This window comes from Triturus cristatus, chromosome 3_2 (genome assembly GCF_964204655.1).
Source record: "Triturus cristatus chromosome 3_2, aTriCri1.1, whole genome shotgun sequence".
NCBI lineage: Eukaryota > Metazoa > Chordata > Amphibia > Caudata > Salamandridae > Triturus > Triturus cristatus.
Genome location: NC_140584.1, coordinates 528528632 through 528540515, shown reverse-complemented (window position 1 = coordinate 528540515; position 11884 = coordinate 528528632). Strand labels below are relative to the sequence as shown.

The window sequence follows — 11884 nt, the reverse complement described above, 5'->3', positions numbered from 1 at the left end:
GGTTGTACGCTTCCCAGGAACCTTTGGAGCAACATAACTTTATAGAACTTTAACAATGTTTCTCATCAACGTGCTAGCACTGCACAAAGGCGCCCTAATATTCGTTTTAAATAATCCCAGATTCCAGCTCTATGCTCAAGTGCCTTGCAAATGAAAACGGCCTTTATAATGGAAAGGATTTATAATAGGGGTGAATAGAGTGAGCCATATCAGCAAACGTCCACTGTACATTCTTCCATTGTTTTTCTCTTGTCGCTGCTTTGTTTTATGCTCCACTTCATCTATATGTTCAGGCGATGCTTCCTAGTTGACTGCCTTTCGAAAATATTGCAGCAGTAAATTGATTATGCAAAACCTACTTCAGATATATAGTACAGTAGAAGTGTACAGGACTTCATCCGCGTGAACGTTGCTTTATAACTGCCACTGCACAATTTCCTAGGCAATTGCCCTATTATCACTTCATGATAATCGATTATTATTTTTTTAGATTATTGGTTTTAAGAGCACGTCCCTGTCTTGAAGTGGTGAATTCGTAAAGTCACTGTGCAGAGTCTGCACTTGCCATCCGTGCGCGCTACGGACGCTTCCTCGCCACCTGCACATCAGCACAAACGCATGTTTGCAGTGTCTGGCGCGGACTTAAAACCGGGGCATTCCTCGCGCCAGCCACCGCTGTGGTAACTATAGACTTTGGCAGGGAATGTGGCGGATTCATTTCGAGTCTGTTAGCTCAGCCCGTGCAGCCCGCATCTTTTCTGGCTGTCTTGGAGACAGTCCTGTCCCCCCGCTCTGCTCTGTTATTTCACCAAACCCTGTGAATTCTGCTCGGCAAAGTAAACAGTGGGAGCTGCTAATCGCATCCTCTGAAACAAAACAGCACTTCAGTCGGGGATCTGGCGGAGATCAGAGCTCAGCAGAGTGAGTCTCTCCCAGCTGCTGCTCGCGGTACTGCTGCTGTGCAGACCCTCCGGCGGCGCTCCCTCCTGCCAGCCGCCTGCCCGAGCCCCGGCTGCGTCCACCCAGCTCTCCGCTGGTTCTGCAGGACTCACAGTTCGATCCATGCTGTGACCAGAAGTTCGCGGATACCATGGCGAGGGGATTTGCGGGGCAGACCCTACTCTGGCAGTTCCTGGCGCTCACTGCCTCTCGGGCGGCGTTTGGGTTTACGGACGATACTGTGGAAAAAGCCTCCAAGTCGGAGGGGTACTGCAGCCGGATCCTGCGCGTCCAGGGCACCCGGAGGGAAGGATACAACGAGTTCAGCCTGAGGGTGGAGGGAGACCCCGAGTTTTACAAGCCAGGAGCCAGCTACCGAGGTAAGTTCGCCTCGGGGCGGCGTGTTGAGCTTAGTGCGTGCACGTGCGCGAGAAAGAGGTCAGGTGAAGATTTGGGGCGCGGGAGCGAGGCTGAAATAGTTGTGCCCTGCCCTACAATGTTACACCCGTTTCTTTGCTGCTCTGGTGGATCTTGACCCATAACATTACTCATGTTTGGAGTTGCATTGTTCCCGTGACATCAGAGATTTCTGTTACAATAATTAAAGGTAGATGTATCGCTCACTCTGCTATTAGGGTGGCCTCGAAGCGCTAACGTGATTACAGTTTTCTGTAATCGCAGGTTTACTGCCGAAGTCACCCTCTCAATGACAAGAAAAGATGAGACAAAGTTTTCGAACTTCCTTTCTACACCACAGTGACATTCACCATGTTTTTAACACTTTTTATTTGATGTTATCACCTATTCTACTTTAGGTGTTTCAGCCCTGTGGCCTCTGTGTTCCATTTGAACACCACAGTGTGGCAATAGAGTGTCCCTGCTTCTGTTTAAAGAGACATAGCAGCACTGTTAACACGATTGACGTTAGAAAACAGAGGGGCTTATTTACAAGCGCCTTGCGCCGCCGGTGCGCCACTACTGCCCTTAAAAGTGGCGCACCGGCGGCGCAAGGGTCTTGAAAATGAGCCCCTAGAGTTTGGGGCTTACAGTCCTCGATGCAGCGCACCTCTGTATTCGAAGGTTCTAGACGTGCACGAGTTTGGGATTGCAAGAACCGTCACGTTGGGTTTCGAGTTAGGACTGAGCAGATCGGACACAACGCTGCTGCCCGGTCTAGTCTGAGAGACAGTAAGTTTGCCCCGCCACCACAAGACTTGTGTGAACGTGTCTAATTGTGCTCTTTTCAAATACACCCTGCGGAGCAGCAGCAACCCTCATAGCAATTAACTTAAAACAAACCAGGGAGGTGTCCACATTATTTTCTCTGTCTAGACTAATTAGTGCGTTTGAAAGATAGATCCCTCCTTAACGTCTTCGTAAAGAAAATTGAATTCTTGCCAAGTTCCACAGGCTATGTGTGATACCTTCAGTCAGTATCGACTTTATCGCCAACGGTACTTTGCATGCTGGGATTTGTAGACCTTTATATAGACTAGAAAAACGAAACTTCTATTCCCATAAACATTATAGAATTATTGCTGTTGACCAAAAATCGATAAATAGATGAAGGAAGAGTTTTGGGCATGTTTACGGTAAACAGACTTTAGAGTAGTGTTAGCTGCCCGAGCAGCCGACTTTGGCAGTGGGGAACCAGGTTCGAGTTCCAGCGTCATCTCACCCACCTGTGATCCGACAAATGTGCCTAGCAAAATACAATCTGTCCTCGTGTAATATAACAATCTGGTGCTCATGTAAAGCACTCCAATTCCTTGTTCGCGCTCTATAAAACTGAAAAAAAGCATTTGCATGGCATGCTATACAGGACGCCCCCTTCAGTTCTATAGTTTAATAATTCCAAGCGTCTCTTTCATGTCTTTATTCAGACGCCCGACGTGCTTTGAGCGAAACACCCTGCACAGCTCTCCGCTGTCTTACAAGCAGGGACCGCCTCACATGACCCGACCTAGGAGCGCAGCCATCGCCTTCGACTGGCCGCGCTCCCGGCCGCGCTCCCCTCCGCTCTGCAGCGGTTTAAGCCGATGCGCACGGGCTGCGGGCGGATGGATGAGTGGGCTTTGACCCGGATCTGCTCCGTGCTCGGAGCGGCCTGACTCGGAACAGATGACTCTTCAGATCAGGGAATCTTAGGCAAAAACTACGGCCATATGTCGTGAGGGCGTTGAAAGGGGCTTTGGCTCTATAAATAGCTTGACTAAAAGAAAAACCCGTTTTGTAATATTGCGCAATAGAACACAAGTCCGAAAGCTGAGGTAGTGAGTAACATTAATTTATTACTTTTCGCACTGTGCAAGCACACGAGGGTGGACAATGATGTGTTGCTAAATCATCTCTCGGGTACTCTACATACGTTCATCCACGCACAGCCCGCATACATTGGGATAAGGCACAGCTGCATACCTCACTTACAAATAAATAGATGTCCTACCGTGGACCTCACCCTGAAGTTACTCAGTTCTTAAGTTTTCCATGTCCATTCGCGAAAAGCTTATCCAGTTTAGGATTTTTTTTGTTTGCATTCTTTGATTTGTGATTTTGTTGTCCCTTTTATCCAATTATAACATCAGTGCTTTAAATCTAAAAAGCAAAGAATAAACCTGGGTTGGAGGAACCATTTAAGCTTGGACCTGGCAAAAGTGAGTGCTCTCAATGTATACCGTTGGGTATACTGCCGCTCTACTGCCCCCCTCATTCCTGTTTTGTATTCTCCTATTAAACAATATAGGATCACCCTGCAGATGTGCTTGTACGAAATTAAACCAGAGAACAGGGATGCTGCTGCCTTCCAGCGCAGATAATTGGGGAGTGGGTCTAAAGGTGAGTTGGAAACAGCGATCGAATTGAATTTAATAAGGATGGGAACAGTGAGACTGCGTGGAAAGGGTGCGGGGTCAGAGGTGTGGCAAGAGCGAACAAAATATTCAGAAACTATTTTGTGGGCCTTTCACTTTCAGATACTAGCATATAAAATAACGCTATAAATGCAAGTTAAACTAATCCGAGAAAGATGCACTATTTTATGTTATACACCTTCTATTGGCTAACAGGGTTGGATTGGGATTAAAAATCGGCCCATGCACGCTAAAAAAAAGTGGCCTACATTTGCATATTGCCTTTCCGCAAAACACTGTTTCGGCGAAATTTTATAAAAAAAAGGGGGGTTAAAAAAATGCTCGGATTAGTTTACACAGGTGAAACATAACTGAAAACAAGAGAGGTCCCTTTTGCTTAGGCCCCCTGCCCCGCTCAATATGCATATATTAATGGGCCGGCCCAGCGAGAGAAAGAGAGTGACACCTCTGCCATTGATAAAAGGGAGGTAATGGACGCCCATCTACCTCCAGAAAAGTGCAGGCGGTATCGAACAACGCAGAAACCGCCCAAATCGGCTCCCCAGACTGCTCAAAAAAGCACTCTGCTCCAGCGGTGAGGGTTTGATGCCACGGCGCACTAGTTGCTTTTCAAATAGTACTAAGAATGCACTATGGTGATCACTCTTCGTGGTTCACCGCAAATAACCACCCTTTTACAAAATATTCTTATGAGAGGAGGAGCGCCAATGTTCAATTAGGTAATTCTTCAAAGCAAATCAGTTCTTAGAGTAATCAGTCCTCAAACAATGACCTTCAAGTTTCTTCTTTATTTGGATTTCCAACAAAAGTTCACGAGGAGTATAATCCAGTGGATTTTGAAAAACCGACATTTTTCAAATCAATTTCACAGTCCAAAAACAATTTTTTTATATCAGCCTGCCGACGCGTTTCGTCCTAAACGAACATCATCAGGCCTGGAATAAAACACAACATGTATCAACAAATGAAAATAAAGTGTACAAGTTACCACTCCACTTTAACCCATTACAAATTGGGCTACTGTGACCTGCCTGTATCCATTCTACAATACCAACAGGTCGGATGGAGGATCAAGAAACGTCTGTTTTCAAGCTAATATATCAGTTGGAGATTCGAAACTCTCTTAAGTGCTTGAATAAGACCACTCAATTTCACTGAGTACCCGTGACCATTGAGCATATTAAAACGTTTTTGACTCTGAATATAGTGTTTAATTTAAGTCTGGGCAAAACACTACGCTACGCTCGCGTAGTTTGCGAAGTTCGCGCTACTTCACACTACGCAAATTGCACGTAGCACAGTGCGAACATGCGTAGCGTAGTGTTGCGTAGTGCTGCGGTCATTTTTTGCTTGCTCGCGGTTCTCAACGTCAAGTTGGAGACCGCGAGCAAGCAAAATGACATCCCGGCGAGACTTTTTCCTTGTTCGCGATCAGCAACAACAAGTTGGCGATCGCGAGCATGGAAAATAAACCTCCCGGCGAGATTCCCAACGCGAGGAGGTCAGGTTTCTCATTGCGAGTGGTCGCGTATGCTCGCGACCGCTCGCGATGAGAAACTACCAGTTCGCGTTGAGAAAGCTGCCGCTCGAGTAAAAATCTACTCGAGCAGCAGAAAACTACAGCTCGCACTGTGCAAGATGCCATTTTCAATGATTGCACAGTGCCGGTTGCTTGTCCGCACTGTGCAATCATTGAAAACGACATCTGGCACAGTGCAAACAAGGTACTACGCAGTTCGCGAAGTGCTACGCGTAGCTCGCGTAGTGCGAAGTGCACTTTGCGTAGCTTCGCAAAGTGCTACTTCGCGAACTACGCCCAGGGTTAGTTTAATTACCCCTGCCTCTGAAACTATACATCACTATATAAAACAATGTTTAATAAAGTATGGTTATCCTATTTCCCTAAAGTTAGTTGCCCCATTCATAACCAAAATTATCCCTGAGAGACACTCACCAGAGTTAGTATCCAATCTGCTAAACAAGCAATCTTGTTCCTCAAATACGTAACCATTACAGTGGTATTCTAGAAAAACCAGCACAATGATCATTAGATTCTAAGCTGCTATATTAGGCATTGAAAATGAAAATAATAAGTGGTGCTTCACTCAATAGTCCATTAATTCCAATTTTTCTTAATAAATTCTTTAATCCTTCTCTTAATTTCAATCCTACTACTAAAAATTAAATATGATATTTACTAATGCATCCTAATAAATTATGTCGCTTACAAACCACCCTAAAATCAGCTATTAGAAAACCATAACTGTTTCTCTATGGCACTTACCATTACTTCAAGTGGAGCGTGTGTGGTTTTACTCGGCGTGGCCCGATAAATCCCGCCGGTGAGACACACGCTGTGAAACCTGGCCTTAAAACAAAACATCCAACCAATAGTTTAACTCTATTTCAATTGCACCAATCAGTGATTCGTATTTCAAGCCTTAAGCTCAATTATCATGACGCTGGCTCACTGGTCCGCTATTCAATTTAGATTGCACCAAGCAGTGATTCGTATTTCAAGCCTGTCGCTCAATTAACATGCTGCTGCCTCTCTGGTCCGCTGTTCCAAACCAACCAGACTTGACGATTTATAAACCAAAGAGAAAGCAGACGGTATTTCGTGTTCCACCGCTGCTCCATGAGAAAAAACAAGCTACTAATGAAAATCATCGTCTGACCCCTAAACCAATAAGGGAACCGTTTCTTTTTGCTATGACGTACAGGTCCCGACCTTCGCATTGACATTTTTTTTGTGTTATTTAGTTGAACAACAATAAAGTGTTATTAAGTAACGCTCAGTTAATAATGTGTTACACTTACGGTCTCCCATCCAAGTCCTGACCAGGTCCGATCCTACTTGACTATTCGAAAAACTTGGTGAGTTCTACTCCAATTCATGACCGTCAATATTCAAATCCTTCACCAATGAGGAAATAGGTCACCTGGTCCCTTGTCGGTCCGCAACCAACTCCGCAAACTTTTCCCACACGAACGCCTATTCGAGTCCCAACAAAACTTACTTCGATAAATTCATTTCATTTGTAGCACTCTGATCGAAAAAATATATTCTTTCTAAGTGAAGAACAGTACGATATTGTTAAAATATAACTTAGTTAACGGAGTATTACACTAGTTCTCCGTTGCTATCACACGAGCCCATCAAAACTGCCGTACCATCCTGCAGCCAATGAGAGATGTTCATAGCTGCATACGTCCCGTTCGGAGGATGCCGCATATTTAATCTAAACGGACACTTACTACGACCTCCCAAGACTGACAGGATTATAGTACCTCAAAACCAACAGTTCAGTAATATTAAATTCGACCTCAACCGCCTATTCTATATTAATGCCTGAAGTTGGCATTACCTATAACAAGGCTCCGCAAGAACTTCACGAGCCGCTTCAGTGCTGACTGCATCGCCTGTAACTAATATCGGAAAAGCTGTCCTATTTACTCCCCATTATTCTCTGCTCCGGCCCATTTTAATATCTCGCAATTATCTACTGGAACCCACTCTGGTCAGATGGAACTTTTTACTTGCCCAATAGCGTGGAGGGAAAGACACAATTATCAAAATTACTGTCCGCAATTTGCCATAATCAAGGACTCGAGACTTAATCTCTTGGCTCTCTGGTTTTTATTATCAGCATGAAGATTTGCAGATACAAAGTCCTCAATACGAGGCACAACAAGTACATAGGCACTAACACAAAAGCTACTCTACGGAGAATCCACATACGGCTAAAAATAACTAAAAGCACAATCTCTAAAAGCATGAGGTAGAACACTACCAAGCAAATGTCGATACTAGGGACACTGAACCATACCATCTCTGTCCCTACTCTGCACTAGATGACATCCCTACTTAGCAATCCCTTGAGACCCTCATCGAATAAAAGGTGTCAGAGTGAAGCTTCATAAGAAGACTTCACTTAGAGAGCTTGTTCTAAGTTGCCCCCTCTATCCCTTCGCCTAGCCTTCCTCTGCTCTGGGCTGCTCTGAACTGCCTCCACCCTCGGGGCGCTGTCCCTAATACAGAACCCCAAATCCCAGAACACGCCCTTTGCGCCTCCTCTTCTGCGGGGTCGTCTTTCAGTAAATTTCCACAGAGCGCTGTCCAGTTCCATCGTCCATCGCTTGGCCTTGAGTCCCAGACGCCATCCGCACTAGGAGTTACGATTGGCACATTCCAATACACTCCCATGTCTGGCTTTTACTACATAAGTCAATTTGTGAACAAAGAGCTTCTCTACTAACGAGCAACTGTCCTTGCACCTGGGGTGAGATCATGCAAAGCAGACATTCTTCACATCTTTTAAGTTGCAATTTACTACAGCCTAAAACCTCTACTGGAATAAATCCTTTTTGGCCTATTGCCCTTGGCTAACATAAGAAAATACCAGGCCTTTCGCCTCAACGATATATGCGAATTCTGGCCACTACTTCGGTTACACAAGCAGGTTTAAATCACAGTATTGACATTTACGTCTTTCTTTCATGTGTGGTCAAACTAAACAGTCTACAGACACGAATTCTAATCTACACGTTTAACATCACATTGTTCAAAAAAGACTAAGCTCTATGCATTGCTTCAATATATACATAAGATGCTTGTACATAGCTAACACTTCTATTAAAATCGATATAGGTTATACAATTCGTAATACATTGCACATAAAATACCTGAGCACACATTTGATTATATGCGGGTGCCGACTAACAGTGAGTATAATGCACCCCTACAATTTTCAAACTTTTAAGCGCTACATCAGTTCCCCCCTTTGATGACATCCGTCATCACACCATTACATTTCTCTTCTTTAGAACTAATTTAGACCGCGCTAGTCATAACTTTGCCATGTCGAACTCCCTCCAGTCTCTTAAGACTCTCATATTGCTGCTCCTGGAGCTTCGCCATCCTTTTCTCGTTTGCCTTAAGAGCCCTTTCAACCTTGCCTCCTTGATACCACTTCCATGCCTTCACGCATCCCCACAAACAAATCACGCAAACCACAGCAATGATAATCGGCTTCAACACTGATCCCAGAAATCCTCTTCCCAAATTCGCAAACCAAGTTCCCACTCTTCCAAATCCTTGTCCAATCTTCTCCCACACATTCTCCTCCGTCAAATCCATAATCTCCTTGTGAATAGTCGTGATGTTGTCTATGTATTTCCCTATCTCCTTCGTATTGTCTGGAATATATGTGCAGCACTCCTGAACCTTCAATAATTTGCAGACTCCGCCTTCTTTTGCTAATAACACGTCTAAAGCAAGGCGATTCTGCATAACCATATTCCGTATCGACAACATCTCTCCAGCCACCAACAACAAAGATCTCGCCGTATTCATAGACAACTCATCAACCACAGTCGCCAACCTCCTAATCTTCACATCATTCAACACCACACCCATACTAGGTATCATTGCTCCGTATATGTCCCCAATCACTGCACCGGCGTTCGTAGCCCTACGTTTCCTAGACTGTCGCTTCGTCTCTAACAACTCCAAGTCCTCTGTGTGATAAATCTTCGGGAATATAATAGCCAAATAGCATATGCCATACCAATTCGCAGGTAGCCTGACATAAGCATTCTTCCCACATACATAATATACTGTCGGAATTACCTCTATTGGACCTACCATAAAATTCTTAGCAGAAGCTTCCACTGTGAAGGTCTGAGAACAAGTGCTATGTCCTACTGCGACCTTATCCGTATCGGATTGAGGCCTTCCAATACACAAATTCCCTCTCTGTACCTCATCTAACGCTATTGGTCCATAACTTCCCTTGGATCTGTGAGCTCTCTCCTCGTCCGTCCAATCTACTGGACTATCTCCGGTGTGTCGTGTCTGGGTCAACTGTCTGTATCTGTCCTCTACCTGGTCTATGAATTTCTTCTCTACCTCAGATAACGCACATGTCAGGTTATTCCTGTGAGCATGCGCCGTATCCAGCTTCATAGTCGGTCTAAAATACTTTAGGAGTCTGTCCTCTTTCTTGCTAGAATCATATTTGTTCAAATGCTTGATTGCTGGAACTTCAGGAAGTACCGTGTCAAAATTTGAAAAGAAATACTCGAACTGTCTCCTGTCATAAAATAAACTGAGCAATAAACTACAAGAAATCCCATATGTCAATGGGAGATGATGGTACTTGATACCCTCATCCACTGAAGCAGGCAACTGCATGCACACATAGCAATCCTTCACATTCATCGCATCAACATACTCATACAGCAACCTTGCATACGCATTAAGCTTAAAATCACCCCTCGATAAATCCATGTGGAGTCTGCGATCATCCCTCAACTTCGATATTTCCTGTTCTCTGATGCTGACACCTCTCTGCCCTGGGGTAATAGGTGTGGGTGCTCCCTGAACCTTCCCCTCTTGCCTGTGAGCCACCATGTATGAACTTATCACTACCGCAAATATGGTGACTATCACAACTCCTACCAATGTGCCTATTATCAATTTAGCCCTACGATGTGGGTTTGCAGGATCTGCCATCTTCGGAATGTACTCAGTGTCCAATACAGTCTCTGAAAGGGTATGTCTTCTTCTCATTAATGTCTCTTTCGTGAACTTAGGCAAACCTCCCTAACTTTTCTTCGTTCTATAACGGAAAAATCCCTAATTTTGTTCTTCTTCCGCTCGGGCCTAGGTTATCTTCTTTTCTGCTTGTAACCTTCTCAAATCAATCTAACATAAGCGCTGGTCCCAACAGTTCCAAGACTCCTTGCAATATTTCGAGCTTAAGAATGATCAGTTCTTGTGGGTCTGGCACAGTCGTGAACGTCGGGAACTCCAAATTGTCCAAGATCATACCTCGAATGACACTCAGGAATGGCGGACTTGGAATATGAATCGTCAAAATTCCTTCGATCTCCAATCCCGGAACCTTCAGCAACACTTCCACCCTCTGGAGCGGGACACTGTTGACCAATGTCATCGACCTCAACCTTCCAGTGCTCGGTAACCCTGGCATCAGTCACTTGATATGCCCACTCTGGTGAAGCGTACTTCCGACTTGGCACTCGAGTTCTCTTGGACCTTCTCACACCACCTTGAGGATTCTCCTCGTCTCCTGATTCTTCTTCTGGTTCCTCCGAAACTGGTGCAAGGTCTGTGTCCGGAGCCAACCTCAGGTTTACCCGGTTCTGTTTTGCGGGCCAAACCCTTTCTGCTTCGGTAACACCTCCGGTCTTCCCTTCGATACCCTGTGCACTGACCTCCTCTTCTTCGGCAGAACTTGATTCTGTACTACCCACTGCACCTCTTGCTCTTTCGCCGGTTTCTGGGTCAGTACTTCTTTCACGTTCCTCCCCAGCTCGATTCAGTGCACCATCAGCCGCTCCAGCAACCCTTACAGCTTGACTGACCCTCTCAGGAGGCTCTGTCGGCTCACTGGGATCTTTGTTCTCGAGAGGGGCTGTATCTCCCAAGGGTGCTGGAACTCTACGGGTATGAGAAGCATGCACCCAGTTCGGTAAACCTCCACACTTGACAGCTGTGTTCGTGACGAGGATCACTTGGAACGGGCCGCGCCACCTAGCATCCAAACAACTCTTCCTCACGTGCTTTCGGACTAGGACCCAATCGCCTGGGTCCAAGTCGTGGCACCGGTCACTCGCAGCTGGAACCGTTGCTGTCTGCACCTGCTGAGACACAGAACGGACCACGTCAGCAAGGCCTTTACAATAGTCCAGGATCATATCATCAGTGATATTTATCAGAGCAGTAGCAGGTATTGCAGGCAAACGCATCGCTCTTCCCATGAGGATTTCATGGGGAGACAACCCAGTTCTTCTATCAGGCACACTTCGGAGGCTCATAAGGACCAAAGGTAATGCGTCAGGCCATTTCAGAGACGTAGACGAACACACTTTCGCCATCCGAGCCTTCAGAGTTCCATTCACCTGCTCCACTATCCCTGAAGCTTCTGGTCTATAGCTACAGTGTAACTTCTGATCTATATTCAAAGCAGCACAAAGCAACTTCATAACTTCGCTGTGGAAATGAGTTCCTCTGTCCGATTCAAAGGACGTCGGGAACCCGTACCTTGGAA

The 11884-nt window shown here is 45.5% G+C and overlaps 1 protein-coding gene across 2 annotated transcripts in view; it reads left to right on the top strand.

Annotated features, from left to right (window-relative positions):
* The first annotated feature begins 881 nt into the window (after nt 1-881).
* The window catches only part of SPON1 (spondin 1), a 1174735-nt gene continuing 1163732 nt past the window's right edge, over nt 882-11884 (top strand). For both annotated transcript variants that reach the window (XM_085648231.1, XM_085648230.1), the window contains exon 1: nt 882-1319. In XM_085648231.1, the coding sequence (XP_085504357.1) occupies nt 1091-1319 (229 nt within the window). In that variant the 5' untranslated portion in view covers nt 882-1090. The remainder of the gene's footprint in view (nt 1320-11884) is intronic.